This window comes from Salvelinus namaycush, chromosome 25, assembly GCF_016432855.1.
Source record: "Salvelinus namaycush isolate Seneca chromosome 25, SaNama_1.0, whole genome shotgun sequence".
Classification (NCBI taxonomy): domain Eukaryota; kingdom Metazoa; phylum Chordata; class Actinopteri; order Salmoniformes; family Salmonidae; genus Salvelinus; species Salvelinus namaycush.
Window position 1 is genome coordinate 8,550,509 of NC_052331.1, and position 19,431 is coordinate 8,569,939.

At 42.1% G+C, this 19,431-nt stretch overlaps 1 protein-coding gene across 1 annotated transcript in view; it reads left to right on the forward strand.

The window, feature by feature from the left end:
• The window catches only part of LOC120020602, a 75,278-nt gene extending 56,485 nt beyond the window's left edge, over nucleotides 1–18,793 (forward strand). The window contains exons 8-9 of the mRNA XM_038964309.1: nucleotides 4,221–4,352; nucleotides 16,825–18,793. Of these exons, the coding sequence (XP_038820237.1) occupies nucleotides 4,221–4,352; nucleotides 16,825–17,412 (720 nt within the window). The 3' untranslated portion in view covers nucleotides 17,413–18,793. The remainder of the gene's footprint in view (nucleotides 1–4,220; nucleotides 4,353–16,824) is intronic.
• The last annotated feature ends 638 nt before the right edge of the window (nucleotides 18,794–19,431 follow it).

Here is a 19,431-nt window from a genome sequence, read left to right on the forward strand (position 1 = left end):
TGGCCTTGTGGTTCAATTCTATGAAGATATTTTGTAGTTTCTCATGTTGAGAGCTCTAAAATCCGTCTGAGAATATCACAGCGAGATGAAACTAGTACGAAACCGCTCAAAGTACCCCAAAAAGGGCTCTTACCATCTAAAAGGATGTTATGTTTATGCGTGTGTACTGTAGCCTATATGTGTGTATGTGCTTCATAGCTCGAGTGTGTGTGTTTGTGAGCCTGCGTCCCTGCCCTTCTCCTGCTCTGTGGAGCACATGTTGTGTGCTTGGCCAGCGGAGAGGAGGGAACGATTACGCAAGAGCCTGTATGGCTGCCAAGCCGTGTGTGAGTGAGTGTGTGTGTGTGTGAGTGTGTGCGCTTGCGTGTGTGTTGAGGGAAGAAACAGCAGAACAGGTAGCCGTCCAGCCAGAGGAATAAACAGAACGCACACCCAATCCCTCAGATATAAAGATTTCATCACTGGCTCTGGAGAGTGCATCTTCATTTACACAACATAAACTATTGTGCTTTGTAACTATTGAGTTTGATCTTTGTTAGAAAGTCAATTAAACCTGTAACCATCAGATTGTATATACAGCACAATCAACAAACTACTCCTGAACTTCAATTCACTTTAATTGCGTTCACTAGTGTCGCTCATAAAACATTCATAATCACTGACACCATAGCTGATGGATATGTATGAGATTCAGGAAAGACATCTCCTGGGAGTCTTCTCCTGCAGTGGTTCTGTAGTGTAGATGTGACAGTGGGGGCAATGGAGGGTCTCTGTGTGTGATAGAGAGCAATACACATCTTTTTATTACCATACTGGTCAAGAAATCTCCTGGGAGTCTTCTCCTGCAGTGGTTCTGTAGTGTAGATATGACGGTGGGGGCAATGGAGGGTCTCTGTGTGTGATAGAGAGCAATACACATCTGGATGTTGGTAGCACTCCTCTCTCACTTGAGACTGAGAAACCTCTTGATCGACCAAGAGTTAAAAAGATCCACCGACGAAGAAGAGCAGCTCATTTGACGGCAACATCTGATTCTTTTTATGATTTGCTCTCTGATTTCTGGGCAGCTGTGCACTGAGTGGGCTGTCTTTTGACACACACACACACGAACACACACACACACACACACACACACACACACACACACACACACACACACACACACACACACACACACACACACACACACACACACACACACACACACGTGGGGAGCATCTTTGATCTGGGGGCCGTGTATATGCAACACAACACACGTGATTCTTTAACCATTGAAATTTCCTCAAAAACATTTGACCCTCTATCTGACAGTACTGTTTTGTTCAGTTATATGAAGAAAAAACCAAAAGGACAAGAGACAGCAGTACGGTGGAGGGGAGACGTTCATTGAACCTGTCAGCATAGTGAAGCTGCATACAGATGATTTGCTCTAAATGGGGAGATATTTGACTCCTTATGGCTGGGGGCAGTATTGAGTAGCTTGGATGAATAAGGTGCCCAGAGGTGCCCAGAGTAAACTGCCTGCTACTCAGTTCCAGAAGCTAAGATATGCATATTATTAGTATATTTTGATAGAAAACACTCTGAAGTTTCTAAAACTGTTTGAATGATGTCTGTGAGTATAACAGAACTAATATGGCAGGCAAAAACCTGAGAAGAAATCCAACCAGGAAGTGGGAAATCTGAGGTTGGTCGTTTTTCAACTCATTCCCTATTGAAGATACAGTGGGATATTGGTCATGTTGCACTTCCTACGGCTTCCACTAGATGTCAACAGTCTTTAGAACCTTGTGTGATGCTTCTACTGTGAATTGGGGGCTCATAAGGGCTGTTTGAGCCAGGTGTCTGGCAGAGTGCCATGAGCTCGTGATGCTCGTTCACGTGAGAGCGAGCTCTGTTCCATTGCATTTCTACAGACAAAGGAATTCTCCGGTTGGAACATTATTGAAGATTTATGTTAAAAAAATCCTAAAGATTGATTCTATACTTCGTTTGACATGTTTCTACGGACTGTAACAGAACTTTTTGACTTTTTGTCTGCTCCTAGTGTATGCGCGTCATGAATTTTGATTTGTGAACGGAACGCGCTAACAAAAGGAGCTTTTTGGACATAAATTATGAACTTTATCGAACAAAACAAACATTTATTGTGGAACTGGAATTCCTGGGAGTGCATTCTGATGAAGATCATCAAAGGTAAGTGAATATTTATAATGTTATTTCTGACTTCTGTTGACTCCAACATGGCGGATATCTTTATGGTTGTTTTGGGCTCTGAGCTCCGTACTCAGATTATTGCATGGTTTGCTTTTTCCGTTGTTTAAAAAAAATCTGACACAGCGGTTGCATTAAGGAGAAGTGTATCTAAAGTACCATGTATAACACAAAATCACCGGATGTTTTTGGAACTACTGAACATAACGCGCCAATATATACTGAGATTTTTTTATATAAATATGAACTTTATCGAACAAAACATACATGTATTGTGTAACATGAAGTCCTATGAGTGTCATCTCATGAAGATCATCAAAGGTTAGTGATTAATTCTCTCTATTTCGGATTTTTGTGACTCCTCTCTTTGGCTGGAAAAATGGCTGTGTTTTTCTGTGACTAGGTACTGACCTAACATTATCGTTTGTGGTGCTTTCGTCGAAAGCCTATTTGAAATCGGACACTGTGGTGGGATTAACAAGAAGTCTATCTTTAAAATGGTGTGAAATACTTGTATGTTTGAGGAATTTTAATCATGAGATTTCTGTTGTTTTGAATTTGGCGCCCTGCACTTTCACTGGCTGTTGTCATATTGATCCCGTATTGATCCCAGCCCTAAGAAGTTTTTAATAGCATTACAAAATGTACACTTACAAATGTTTGAACAGAGATGATCTGATTCCAGAAGATAATTTATTCCATATGCACAACCATTTCAACAACCATGTCATTCCTCAAGCAAACACAGTGCCTCACTGTTCTCTTACTAGACTAGTGGTAGGATGGTTGGGTAGACAGTCACATGAGATCCACACACACCAACACACACCTACACACACACACACACACACACACACACACACACACACACACACACACACACACACACACACACACACACACACACACACACACACACACACACACACACACACACACGCACACACACACACACACTTGCTGTTCAGTGTGGACTGTGTTTACATCAATTTCCCTGGATAAACATTTGCTAGAGAACTCACACACACACAAACATACAGGTGTCCTGTCTCGTATGTCCATGTCCTGTACATGCAGGCCTGACATAACGCCGAGGTGACCTACCAGAGATGATCTACTGTGTCTGTGTCTGTGTGTGAGCATGCAGAATGGCTGTCTCATTGAGTTGTTTTGCTGGGATTTATACAGTATATTGGTCAGATTTGTGTATTGCTTACATAACATATGGTTTGTATGTACAGTATTTTTGAGGCTTTGTTATTGAGGCTTACGTGTTTTGTTTGTCGAGCAATACTTTTTGTGGAAGGTACTACTGCCCTTTGCGCAGTCAATGTCCCTGAGATAAGTCGAGTTTCCTTGTAGGCCTATTCGGCGGGGAAACTGTGGAGCCAGCTGTACAGACTATTGCATGTCTTTTATTAAAGAATGTGAAACGATGTTGTCTTTTTTGCAGATTTTCCTTCAATCATGCAGAGCTGTTATTTTTGGGGCCTAAAATACATGTGTTCATATGGGCAGAATATTATCTGTAGGCCCAAAAATATTTTTCTGGTAAAAGACTGACATTCGGACATTTCAATTAAAAAATACTCTGGAAACATAGTTATTTTAGAGACACAAAGTAACAATAACAATGTTATTATTATTCACATCATTCACATTCAATCAAGTCACAATTATCAGCTTTGATATTGACATCAGTGAGCTTTCTGAATGAGGAGAGACACATTGGTAGGCCTATCAACGGAAAACGACTGAAAATAATTGTGATATCAATAGGCTACAGCTCGCTTCATAGCTTCCCCGGTACTTCACAGCTTCCCCGGGAAACTCAACGTATTGTAGCCTCACGTGGATGAAAGAGTAGCAGAGGAAGGAGTTTGCTTCTGCTGCAGTGTTCGCCTTAATATATGACGTGTTGCGGCGGTGCTTCGAGTAGGGATTATGGGCCCTGGCTACCAGGCTGACAGCAGAGCCCTCACCTCTGTTCTCTGTGTGTCCACCAGGAGGCAGTGTTCATGGGAAACGGGGAGCAGTACATCTGGAAGCCCCCAGAGGACAATGACATCATCACCTTGCACCCAGCGCCTATACCCCCGGGGGAGAACGGACAGGGACACACACCCACAGCCATGGAGGTGAGGGATATGTCTGTGTGTGTATGTATGTGGGTGGTGGAGTGGAGTGGGCGGGATGAGGTAAGTGTGTCATGGGGACATTTGTGTATTGCTTATGTAACATATGGTTTGTATGTACAGTCCATTTGTGTTAACTCAATGGTCAAATTGTGAAAGAGAGGTCCTGTTTACCTAGAGAGCTCCTCTTTGATTGGCTCTGCCACCGTAACACAGACCTCCATGCCTTCCTGAGTCAAACTTGGTCCGGGGCCTGGTATCTGGTTACACTGCAGGGTGGGATTACAGCCATGTGGAAGCGCAACATGTGGGTGGACCCTAACACTTAACTCTGACACGTCAGTCACACTACGGGACAAAGTGACATCCCATTTCTCACGTAGTGCACTACTTCTGGACAGTTTCACTGTTGGCTCAGTTGCAGACCACCAGGGGACTCTGTATCGGGCGTTTTTCTAGTTATTTCCAGATCATTTCTGTTTCCTTTTTTAAAGTTTCCACATACAGTATTTATATAGACCTTATTGACATTGCACATCACCTTCCCTCCGTTACACTGAATGTAACAATAAGACACTGATGCATCCTCTGTACATACATACAGTATATGATGTTGCGATGAAATAGTTTATACTTCTATAGTTTTCTGATGAGGGAAAAGCAGCTTTCTCCTGCTGCACTTTCCTCATGAGGAAACCATATAAGTATGAACAAGCTGTAGTTTAGCTCCCGACTCAGCAAGATGCAGCTCAGTCTCTGGGTATAAAACAGGCTTGAGCCCTTGGCTCCTTTTGCTGTGTGGCTGTGAGCAGAGCTTAAGGGGTTAAGTCCCTGCTGTTTGGCTCCTCATTTAGAATGCAGAGAGATCAGACTACTACACAGATTTCTCTCCCTCCCTCTATCTCTTTTTCTGTCTTCCTCTCCCGCTCTCTCAACCGCTAATTCTTTCACTCTTTGTCTTACTCTTTGTCTCAGAGATGGCAAACACAATCTCCTCTTTCTCTTCTCTTTCCCCCCTTATTCCCTCTCTCTCTTTCGGATTTTATCTTTCTCTCTTTCTGAGCTCCTAGTGTACTCTGGAGTGTGTCAGTTGCACCCGTCAAAAGGTGTTCCACTCCTCTCCCCCTCTCTTCTCGTCCACTCCTTACTTGCCTTTTGTAGGCGCTGGCCTGCTCTCAACCAATCAGATCTCCCAAACCGGGTCTTACCCACTAACGCGCATAATGCACACAAACCATTCTAAATTCACGACTTATTTTCTGATATCTACAAAATAACAGAAAATAAGATTTTGTTGCCAGGTTTATAATCCTGTCACACACAGAGAGCAGAAATACGAACGGTACTGTATCTTAGAGTAGACGAGAAGGAGAAGGGGAGAATGAAAAAAATAAAAGATACAGTACAGGCTTCTTATGCTTCTTCAACAGCTGCAGTTTTGAAACCCCCATCGTCTTGTGACTTCCTTCCTCTGCTGCAAACACGCTCACACACAAATACACACACACACACAAACACACACACACACATAATGGCTGCACAGATCACACACACAGCGCAGGGCACGGTCTTTGTTTATCAAAAAAGACCATCACAGATTTGTGGGGGCAGGGTTTAAGTGTTGCTAGAGATCTGTTCGGAAGAGAGAGACACAGAGAGAGGAGGGGGGAGGGAGATTGTTGAATCTAATGAAAAGAGGAACACTTATTGCTTATGTTCTCCTGTATGAGTATGTGTTAGTATCTGCAGAGTATAAAACATATACTTTGTAGATAGATACTCAGTGTCAGGTCCACCCCATCAGTTACCCCCTACAGACCATTGTGCATTTTTTTAAACTATGAAAATCCCTTGGGGTCTGACAGAGATAGTGACAGAGAGCGGCGTGGAGAATGATAGATAAAGAGAGCTATTTGCTCATGAAGCGTTTCTCAGGAGCAGTAGATCAGAGGTGCAGTCCGGGGGTGTGAACGCGGAAGACAAACATGACCGTATCCCACAATCCTTTGGTCGCACCTCTCTATGAACTGTGAAACATAAATGCCATAGAGGTCACAATGTCGCTTCGATGGAATGCCTCTGCAAGATTTTACACATGCCATTTGGTTGCAAGTAGTAAATGTCAAAGACTTGACAGGAGCGAGTGTTCACACGCACGTTATTATTTCTTATTGTTGTTGCATTGTCCAGAAGGACCCTGTAAGTAAGTATTTGGTTGGACGTGTATACCATGTGTATCCTGTAGTAAAACATGGAACTTGATATGGTCCATTAATACTTGCCATGTGTATCCTGTAGTAAAACATGGAACATGATATGGTCCATTAATACTTTCCATGTGTATCCTGTAGTAAAACATGGAACTTGGTATGGTCCATTAATACTTGTCATGTGTATCCTGTAGTACTAATAAAACATGGAACTTGGTATGGTCCATTAATACTTGTCATGTGTATCCTGTAGTAAAACATGGAACTTGATATGGTCCATTAATACTTTCCATGTGTATCCTGTAGTAAAACATGGAACTTGGTATGGTCCATTAATACTTGTCATGTGTATCCTGTAGTACTAATAAAACATGGAACTTGATATGGTCCATTAATACTTGCCATGTGTATCCAGTAGTACTAATAAAACATGGAACTTGATATGGTCCATTAATACTTGCCATGTGTATCCTGTAGTACTAATAAAACATGGAACTTGATATGGTCCATTAATACTTGCCATGTGTATCCTGTAGTACTAATAAAACATGGAACTTGATATGGTCCATTAATACTTGCCATGTGTATCCTGTAGTACTAATAAAACATGGAACTTGATATGGTCCATTAATACTTGCCATGTGTATCCTGTAGTACTAATAAAACATGGAACTTGATATGGTTCATTAATACTTGCCATGTGTATCCTGTAGTACTAATAAAACATGGAACTTGATATGGTCCATTAATACTTGCCATGTGTATCCTGTAGTACTAATAAAACATGGAACTTGATATGGTTCATTAATACTTGCCATGTGTATCCTGTAGTACTAATAAAACATGGAACGTGATATGGTCCATTAACACTTGCCATGTGTATCCTGTAGTACTAATAAAACATGGAACTTGATATGGTCCATTAACACGTGCCATGTGTAGCCTGTAGTACTAATAAAACATGGAACTTGATATGGTCCATTAATACTTGCCATGTGTATCCTGTAGTAAAACATGGAACTTGATATGGTCCATTAATACTTGCCATGTGTATCCTGTAGTACTAATAAAACATGGAACGTGATATGGTCCATTAATACTTGCTATGTGTATCCTGTAGTAAAACATGGAACGTGATATGGTTCATTAATACTTGCCATGTGTATCCTGTAGTTAAACATGGAACTTGATATGGTTCATTAATACTTGCCATGTGTATCCTGTAGTAAAACATGGAACTTGGTATGGTCCATTAATACTTTCCATGTGTATCCTGTAGTAAAACATGGAACTTGGTATGGTCCATTAATACTTGTCATGTGTATCCTGTAGTACTAGTAAAACATGGAACTTGGTATGGTCCATTAATACTTGCCATGTGTATCCTGTAGTAAAACATGGAACTTGGTATGGTCCATTAATACTTGCCATGTGTATCCTGTAGTAAAACATGGAACTTGATATGGTCCATTAACACGTGCCATGTGTAGCCTGTAGTACTAATAAAACATGGAACTTGATATGGTCCATTAATACTTGCCATGTGTATCCTGTAGTAAAACATGGAACTTGATATGGTCCATTAACACGTGCCATGTGTAGCCTGTAGTACTAATAAAACATGGAACTTGATATGGTCCATTAATACGTGTCATGTGTATCCTGTAGTACTAATAAAACATGGAACTTGATATGGTCCATTAATACTTGTCATGTGTATCCTGTAGTAAAACATGGAACTTGATATGGTCCATTAACACGTGCCATGTGTATCCTGTAGTACTAATAAAACATGGAACTTGATATGGTCCATTAATACTTGTCATGTGTATCCTGTAGTAAAACATGGAACTTGATATGGTCCATTAACACGTGCCATGTGTAGCCTGTAGTACTAATAAAACATGGAACTTGATATGGTCCATTAATACTTGCCATGTGTATCCTGTAGTAAAACATGGAACTTGATATGGTCCATTAACACGTGCCATGTGTAGCCTGTAGTAAAACATGGAACTTGATATGGTCCATTAATACTTGTCATGTGTATCCTGTAGTAAAACATGAAACTTGGTATGGTCCATTAACACGTGCCATGTGTATCCTGTAGTAAAACATGGAACTTGATATGGTCCATTAATACTTGCCATGTGTATCCTGTAGTACTAATAAAACATGGAACTTGATATGGTTCATTAATACTTGCCATGTGTATCCTGTAGTACTAATAAAACATGGAACTTGATATGGTCCATTAATACTTGCCATGTGTATCCTGTAGTACTAATAAAACATGGAACTTGATATGGTCCATTAATACTTGCCATGTGTATCCTGTAGTACTAATAAAACATGGAACTTGATATGGTCCATTAATACTTGCCATGTGTATCCTGTAGTAAAACATGGAACTTGATATGGTCCATTAACACGTGCCATGTGTAGCCTGTAGTAAAACATGGAACTTGATATGGTCCATTAATACTTGCCATGTGTATCCTGTAGTACTAATAAAACATGGAACTTGATATGGTCCATTAATACTTGCCATGTGTATCCTGTAGTACTAATAAAACATGGAACTTGATATGGTCCATTAATACTTGCCATGTGTATCCTGTAGTACTAATAAAATATGGAACTTGATATGGTCCATTAATACTTGCCATGTGTATCCTGTAGTAAAACATGGAACTTGATATGGTCCATTAACACGTGCCATGTGTATCCTGTAGTACTAATAAAACATGGAACTTGATATGGTCCATTAATACTTGCCATGTGTATCCTGTAGTACTAATAAAACATGGAACTTGATATGGTCCATTAATACTTGCCATGTGTATCCTGTAGTACTAATAAAACATGGAACTTGATATGGTCCATTAATACTTGCCATGTGTATCCTGTAGTAAAACATGGAACTTGATATGGTCCATTAATACTTGCCATGTGTATCCTGTAGTACTAATAAAACATGGAACTTGATATGGTTCATTAATACTTGCCATGTGTATCCTGTAGTACTAATAAAACATGGAACTTGATATGGTCCATTAATACTTGCCATGTGTATCCTGTAGTACTAATAAAACATGGAACTTGATATGGTCCATTAATACTTGCCATGTGTATCCTGTAGTACTAATAAAACATGGAACTTGATATGGTCCATTAATACTTTCCATGTGTATCCTGTAGTAAAACATGGAACTTGGTATGGTCCATTAATACTTTCCATGTGTATCCTGTAGTAAAACATGGAACTTGGTATGGTCCATTAATACTTGTCATGTGTAGCCTGTAGTAAAACATGGAACTTGATATGGTCCATTAATACTTGCCATGTGTATCCTGTAGTACTAGTAAAACATGGAACTTGGTATGGTCCATTAATACTTGCCATGTGTATCCTGTAGTAAAACATGGAACTTGATATGGTCCATTAATACTTGCCATGTGTATCCTGTAGTAAAACATGGAACTTGATATGGTCCATTAATACTTGCCATGTGTATCCTGTAGTACTAATAAAACATGGAACTTGATATGGTCCATTAATACTTGCCATGTGTATCCTGTAGTACTAATAAAACATGGAACTTGATATGGTCCATTAATACTTGCCATGTGTATCCTGTAGTACTAATAAAACATGGAACTTGATATGGTCCATTAATACTTGCCATGTGTATCCTGTAGTACTAATAAAACATGGAACTTGATATGGTCCATTAATACTTGCCATGTGTATCCTGTAGTACTAATAAAACATGGAACTTGATATGGTTCATTAATACTTGCCATGTGTATCCTGTAGTTAAACATGGAACTTGATATGGTTCATTAATACTTGCCATGTGTATCCTGTAGTAAAACATGGAACTTGGTATGGTCCATTAATACTTTCCATGTGTATCCTGTAGTAAAACATGGAACTTGGTATGGTCCATTAATACTTGTCATGTGTAGCCTGTAGTAAAACATGGAACTTGATATGGTCCATTAATACTTGCCATGTGTATCCTGTAGTACTAATAAAACATGGAACTTGATATGGTCCATTAATACTTGCCATGTGTATCCTGTAGTACTAATAAAACATGGAACTTGATATGGTCAATTAATACTTGCCATGTGTATCCTGTAGTACTAATAAAACATGGAACTTGATATGGTCCATTAATACTTGTCATGTGTATCCTGTAGTACTAATAAAACATGGAACTTGATATGGTCCATTAATACTTGCCATGTGTATCCTGTAGTACTAATAAAACATGGAACTTGATATGGTCCATTAATACTTGCCATGTGTATCCTGTAGTACTAATAATACATGGAACTTGATATGGTCCATTAATACTTGCCATGTGTATCCTGTAGTACTAATAAAACATGGAACTTGATATGGTCCATTAATACTTGCCATGTGTATCCTGTAGTACTAGTAAAACATGGAACTTGGTATGGTCCATTAATACTTGCCATGTGTATCCTGTAGTAAAACATGTTAACTTGATATGGTCCATTAACACGTGCCATGTGTAGCCTGTAGTACTAATAAAACATGGAACTTGATATGGTCCATTAATACTTGTCATGTGTATCCTGTAGTACTAATAAAACATGGAACTTGATATGGTCCATTAATACTTGCCATGTGTATCCTGTAGTAAAACATGGAACTTGATATGGTCCATTAATACTTGCCATGTGTATCCTGTAGTAAAACATGGAACTTGATATGGTCCATTAATACTTGCCATGTGTATCCTGTAGTACTAATAAAACATGGAACTTGATATGGTCCATTAATACTTGTCATGTGTATCCTGTAGTAAAACATGGAACTTGATATGGTCCATTAATACTTGCCATGTGTATCCTGTAGTACTAATAAAACATGGAACTTGATATGGTCCATTAATACTTGTCATGTGTATCCTGTAGTACTAATAAAACATGGACCGTGATATGGTCCATTAATACTTGCCATGTGTATCCTGTAGTAAAACATGGAACTTGATATGGTCCATTAATACTTGCCATGTGTATCCTGTAGTACTAATAAAACATGGAACTTGATATGGTTCATTAATACTTGCCATGTGTATCCTGTAGTAAAACATGGAACTTGATATGGTCCATTAATACGTGCCATGTGTATCCTGTAGTACTAATAAAACATGGAACTTGATATGGTCCATTAATACTTGCCATGTGTATCCTGTAGTACTAATAAAACATGGAACTTGATATGGTCCATTAATACTTGCCATGTGTATCCTGTAGTACTAATAAAACATGGAACTTGATATGGTCCATTAATACTTGCCATGTGTATCCTGTAGTACTAATAAAACATGGAACTTGATATGGTCCATTAATACTTGCCATGTGTATCCTGTAGTACTAATAAAACATGGAACTTGATATGGTCCATTAATACTTGCCATGTGTATCCTGTAGTACTAATAAAACATGGAACTTGATATGGTCCATTAATACTTGCCATGTGTATCCTGTAGTACTAATAAAACATGGAACTTGATATGGTTCATTAATACTTGCCATGTGTATCCTGTAGTTAAACATGGAACTTGATATGGTTCATTAATACTTGCCATGTGTATCCTGTAGTTAAACTTGGAACTTGATATGGTTCATTAATACTTGCCATGTGTATCCTGTAGTAAAACATGGAACTTGGTATAGTCCATTAATACCATGTGAAAAGCATTATTTACACACATATTCCTTCTTGAATAGCGGATGTGTCATAAATGTATCTAAAAACATGGCTTAGTGGGTTGGCTGTTATCCAAGTCCCTGACACTGTTATCCAAGTCCCTGACACAGACCATTCTATTTTCTCCACTACTTGTTTGGGCTGACTGTGGTGAAATGTAACTGGTTTATCCAGTGGTTAGGTAACTCTGCCACACAGCCCAGCCACAGCAGGCTGATAACACAGTTTACTCTGCCTGAGCATAAAGGGTCAGGTTACTGCACTGTTTCAACACACACACACACACACACACACACACACACACACACACACACACACACACACACACACACACACACACACACACACACACACAGATTCATGTTTGCTCATACATACACATACTCTTGCATACATGCAGTCTTTGCCTACTGTATGTGCAGGCTGACACAGAGACAGTCTGTACACAATTATACAGTCATGAGGGCAATAAAAACCACTCACTATATCATCAAAGGCCTCACAGGTCTACTGTACTTGACATATGCTACACTGTAAAGGGTTTAGCGAGATTTTGACAGGCAGCTTATGGCAAGTATAATTCTGTATTTCATATTACAGTACACATACTGTAATATAAATAGAAATAAAGTAAACAATACCATATCATTGACTTATACTGTAAAAAAGTAAATGCTACTGTAAACAGAATTAATTTATAAATGAATGGATGAATGAATGAATGTATAAAATTTGTTTTCAAAGTATTTCTACTTCAATTACAAGGGATTGCCTGCTATGTAAAGTGTTTACAAACATTACAGCATATTAATGAATATTTGGTGTTTTATACACTATATATACACAAAAGTATCTTTGACACCCCTTCAAATTAGTGGATTCGGCTATTTCAGCCACACCCGTTGCTGACAAGTGTATACAATAGAGCACACAGCAATGTAATGTCCACAGACAAACATTGGCAGTAGAATGGCCTTACTGAAGAGCTCAGTGACTTAACGTGAACCGTCATAGAATGCCACCTTTCCAACAAGTCAGTTCGTCAAATTTCTGCACTGCTAGAGCTGCCCCGGTCAACTTTTAGAGCTTCCCCGGTCAACTGTTAGAGCTGCCCCGGTCAGCTGCCCCGGTCAACTGTTAGAGCTGCCCCGGTCAACTGTTAGAGCTGCCCCGGTCAACTGTTAGAGCTGCCCCGGTCAACTGTTAGAGCTGCCCCAGTCAACTGTTAGAGCTGCCCCGGTCAACTGTAAGTGCTGTTATTGTGAAGTGGAAATGTCTAGGAGCAACAACGGCTCAGCCACGAAGTGGTAGGTCACACAAGCTTACAGAACGGGACCACCAAGTGCTGAAGCGCAAAAAATGGTCTGTCCTCGGTTGCAACACCAAGTTCCAAACTGGCTCTGGAAAAAACATTAGCGCAATAACTGTAAGTCGGGAGCTTCATGAAATGGGTTTCCATGGCCGAGCAGCCGCACACAAGCCTAAGATCACCATGCGCAATGCCAAGCGCCAGCTGGAGTGGTGTAAAGCTCGCTGCCATTGGACTCTGGAGCAGTGGAATTGCGTTCTCTGGAGTGTTGAATCACGCTTCACCATCTGGTAGTCCGACAGACAAATCTGGGTTTGACAGATGCCAGGAGAACGCTATCTGCCCAATTGCATAGTGCCAACTGTAAAGTTTGGTGGAGGAATAATGGTCTTGGGCTGTTTTTCATTGTTCAGGCCCCTTAATTCCAGTGAACGGAAATCTTAACGCATACAATGACATTCTAGACGATTCTGTGCTTCCAAATTCGTGGCAACAGTTTGGCGAAGGCCTTTTCCTGTTTCAGCATGACAATGCCCCTGTGCACAAAGCGAGGTCCATACAGAAATAGTTTGTCAGGATCGGTGTGGAAGAACTTGACTGGCCTGCACAAAGTGCTGACCACAACCCAATCAAACACCTTTGTGATGAATTTGAACTGCGACTGCGAGCCAGGCCTAATCGCCCAACATCAGTGCCTGACCTCCCTAAAACTCTTGTGGCTGAATGGAAGCAAGTCCACACAGCAAAGTTCCAACATCTAGTGGAAAGTCTTCCCAGAAGAGTGGAGGCTGTTATAGCAGCAAAGGGGAGACCAACTCCATATTAATGCCCACGATTTTGGAATGAGATGTTCGACTATCAGGTGTCCACATCCTTTTGGTCATGTAGTGTATAACTTTCACTTCTAGAGGCTTCGAAAACTGGCAGCAAAGGCTTCGAAACTGGCAGCGACTCAACGGCAAAACATACCATAAGGATATGCCAAAATTCTCAGACATTTATGTAATGAACACGAGGGAGACAGAGAGCTGGTTTGAAGCGCAAGGCACAGCAGGTATTTAATGTAAAAGACCACAGGAGGAGGCAGGTAGCTGGGTACAGGGGCAGGTCATACACATGGGGTCCAAAAAGGCAAGAGTACAGGCAGGGATAAGGCTAGTAATGTCATCCGGGAGATCAGGCAATAGGTTAATAACAGGAAATCCGATAGGTTAAGGTACAGACAGGGAATGGGCAAAAGGTGTCGTTAGTGAGGTAGGCAAAAACTATCATACACAGGAGGAGTACATTACAGGAAAAACAGAGCTCTGCATAGAAGTGTGTCAAAAACAAACAATACCTCACAATGATGGGGTGTAAAGAACTGGACTAAATAGTGTGCGATAATGACATACAGGTGTGTGATCAGGTGATCAGAATTCGGGTGATTCAGATCTGGAGAGTGAGCTGCGTTCAGGGGATCTATGTGTTTGAGAGTGTGAGCTGGACAGTGAGCTGCATTCAGGGGATCTACGTGTATGAGAGTGTGAGCGGGAAAGTGAGCTGCATTCAGGGGATCTACGTGTATGAGAGTGTGAGTTGGAAGCAGATGATACAATTTAAGGTTTAAGGTCAATCTATTTGGTTTCTCCAAAATTCATTACAGTTTAAAATGTTCCATAAGTTCAAATTCAGTCCATCATTAATTTAAAATTCCAAATAATAAACAATTCAAATTTGGCAAAACAAATGGTCATCCAAAAAACAAAAACAAAACAATCAATCAATCAATCAATCAAAAAATAATCAGAAATAATCTGTCAGTCCATTTAGTCATTCAATCTGTCCACAATGTGTCTGTGTCTTTGTGTTGGGGGAGGGGAAGGGTGGGGTCTGGGTTGGCAGTTGCTGAAGGGAATTGGCAGTTGGGGTTGGTCGGTGCTGTATCCAGGGTTAGTGCTGGTGTTGTGGCTTGGACTGGGAAAGCCTTGGTTTATACTGGATGTCATGCTTGGACCGGGACTGAAGGCCAAGGGTTGGTGCTGGGTCTGGTGCTGGAGACTGGGAAAAAAACAGGAACCAGGAGCTGAGGTTGCTGCAGGTGCCCTGTCGGGATCTGGGTCTGTAGCGGGGAGGAAGGACAACCTGACGAGCAGACACACTGGGAGCCCTAGACCAGAGGTCAATGGTGGTACTTCCATGTGGTCCACTCGCACCAGGTGAAGGTTTGGTGTTTGGTCCCTCCTCCACCCCTCTTCTGGTGTTCTGGTGCTGTGACTGGGTCTGGTACTGCGTCTGGTGCTGGATCTGCAGAGGGGAAGAAGGACAACCTGAGGAGCAAGCAGACACACCTGGGAGCACAAGATCCGGAGGTCAGGGATGATAGTCCCTTGTGGCCTGCTCGCTCCGGGCATAGGTCTAGCGCTTTGGTCCTTCCTCGCGCCTCTGCTGGTGTGTTGATGGATGTTTCCTGGTTCTGGTCTGGTTCTGTGAGAGGGATAAGTATAGAGGGAGGAAGGGGGAAAGGGTGCAGGGGTTAGGTGTGGTGAAGGCTGATGTCCATCGGCCTGGGCTGGTGTTGGAGGAGGAGTGATGCGGCAGCAAGGTTGGACACTGGAAGCTGGACGAGAGAGGGAGAAAACCCGGCCCAGACCCACCTTGCCACGGAGCACTCACAAAGAGTTGGTAGGTGTGTTTAGTGCGAGTGCCACCGTGGGGGCAGCTCTCTGTACGTACCTTGTGATATGGTACTGTACTGTATACTGTGGGGTGGAATAACAGTACCATTCGAAATGCAGCAATTCTTTCCCCGCCCACAACAATATCCCACAATGCCAGACCATAATGTACTGTATGCTGCAGTAAAAGGTTTCCAAGTATTTTACTGTTGATTAAACAAGAAATTATCGTATAATTTACAGTTTTCCGTGACAGTGTACCCTGTAAAATACAGGTGTTGAATTGAGCATTGTGTATAATAAAAATACAATTTAGTACAATACATTTTTAGTAGACCAAAATCATTGTGGTCAAATATTGTAATATTTTGTAATCCTCTATTTCCATGTACAGTAAGTGATATTCTCATGTGTTATATCCTTCTCGCCATTGAACAAAAGACTGCATGTATAAGATGTGTGTAACCACAGTTATACTGTATGTGGTTCTGAAAGCACAGTGTTTCAGTGTGTCTTCTCCTTCTCTCTGTCTCTGTCTTGACTTCAGATTTCTGACACCTACTCCACTGTGTGTAAAAGCCAGAAGAAGAAACCTCCCCCGGACAACAACGGAGCCAAGACCCTCCCCCACAACCAGTGCTCTGTGGAGGAGAATGGAGGAGGTGGGGGAGGAGGAGCAGGAGGGAATGGGACGTGGGTCGGTCCCGGGGGAGGGGTGAGGGGTCGTGGCCGGGGGGTCCAGGGTGGTCAGGCCCGATCCCACGAGGAGCCCTGCTACGCGCCAGTTGGCGACAGGTCCTGGCCCGCCTGTGTGGTAGCCAAGTCTGACCCGGCGTACGCCACTATAGACTCCCACCGGAAACGTGCGCAGGCAGGTACCAATATCGGTGTACTGGGGTCAAACGCCACACTGAAGCCCAAGAAGAAGCCTCCTCAGCAGGAAGCACCGTCTCCCGGGGCCCCGGGCCCCCAGGGACCTCCAGCAGGTCCCCCGGCCCCTCTAACCAAGGCCCTGCCTGGGGGGGAGAACTTCTATGAGAGCATCAGTGATGTGAAACAGGGTGCTAACACCGCCAGCACCACCACCATCTTCACCTTCAACGACGGGATGGAGATGTATGTCACTGGCCTGTAGCTGAGAGACACTGGCTCACACACTGTGTGGTTCAGACCTGTTTGGGTTCTTCTGACCCTGTCTACACCTGGTATGAGCTATGAAAGGGACTGGTAACAATGTATATAGCAATGAGACCCACTGGTGAAACCAAGCATCGGAAGTCACTTTCATAATACAATGTCTCCAGTGATAGGATTATGGCCACATCCAGTGACAAAAGAAGAAGACAATGTTTGGAGACATTCACCAGGTTTAGACAAGGTCTCTGACACCAGACCCAACCAGTGGTGGAAATTGACTTTTTGGTTCACTGACTGGGGGATTCCAGATAGGGGTTCCAGTGCCAGTCGTAGCTTTGAAAGGAACCCAGTTTCAGGGGTTCCTCCTCATTTACACCACTGGACCAACAGAACCAGAACTACTGTACGTCTTTGAGATGTATCACAGAGCCAGTCTGGCTAACCCGAGCCTGAATCATTCGAGCCAGACTCCCAACAACATGTCCAACAAGACCAGACTGAGCATCACGTTTTGCAGTGGATAACAGTGTCACTATTCACTTTACCTTACCTTACACACCCATTTGTGTGACAATTTACATATATATTTATTTTTGTATAAAGATGGTACCCTTAATAAAGCATGCCCTGTACAGAACACACGACATGATAACACACAATCACAGATACACGTGCAAACACACACACACACATACTGTAGCGCAAACATTGTTGTGCATGAAAACACACATTCTCACAAAGAGGACAGAGGACAGAAGTGTGGAGACACCAGGGTGGCTTCACTTAGAAGTCCCAACCCCCTACTGACTAACTACATTAGGAGTATTCTTCTACGGCAATACAGTGGTAATACAGGCCTAGTTCACACATTTTTGTATCTTTTTTTGTTAATAATTATTATTAAATACATTTCGATTGATCAGGTAGCACCCCTACTTCCCTCGGCTATGTTTATATCGTTCCTTTCTGTTCCTTTTTAAACCTCTGAAATATATATTTTTTTTTTTACATTTAGCTCAACATTAAATGACTTCGCCAATCAGTGCGGATCGAGCAGATTGCTATGGAGCGGGCAAGCTATTTACATGCATTGGACAGACGAGTGTAGTGCACAATATGCGACTGAAATTTGGCCGGTGGGGAGTGAAGCGAGAGAGGGTGGAGAAGGATTGGCTTGATGCGCTGGGCATCTTGTTGTTATGATATGCATTATCGGAATTAGGGCCACAGAATTTTACCTACGGAGGAGTGGCTTCTATGAAGGAACTTAGAATGTTTTTGAACTTCAGAGAGTTGGCTTAACATTGGACCAGAACTAGCTAGCTAGCTAGCTAACACGCTTCTGTGTGCAGAGTGGCACCAGAATGAAAAGAAAAACATGTCTGACCTTTTTGTCGTTAATAAATGTGAAAAGTGATAATTATAGTATCCTTAACTATCATTGAAAAGGTTAATCTGGGGCCTCCCGGGTGGCGCAGTGGTCTAGGGCACTGCATCGCAGTGCTAACTGCGCCACCAGAGTCTCTGGGTTCGCGCCCAGGCTCTGTCGCAGCCGGCCGCGACCGGGAGGTCCGTGGGGCGACGCACAATTGGCATAGCGTCGTCCGGGTTAGGGAGGGTTTGGCCGGTAGGGATATCCTTGTCTCATCGCGCTCCAGCGACTCCTGTGGCGGGCCGGGCGCAGTGCGCGCTAACCAAGGGGGCCAGGTACACGGTGTTTCCTCCGACACATTGGTGCGGCTGGCTTCCGGGTTGGAGGCGCGCTGTGTTAAGAAGCAGTGCGGCTTGGTTGGGTTGTGCTTCGGAGGACGCATGGCTTTCAACCTTCGTCTCTCCCGAGCCCGTACGGGAGTTGTAGCGATGAGACAAGATAGTAATTACTAGCGATTGGATACCACGAACATTGGGGAGAAAATGGGATAAAATTTTAATAAAAAAAAAAAGAAAAAAAAAAGAAAAGGTTAATCTATTCTTCTCTAATAAAAACATCTCTCTCTAATTTCTGAATCACACTTGT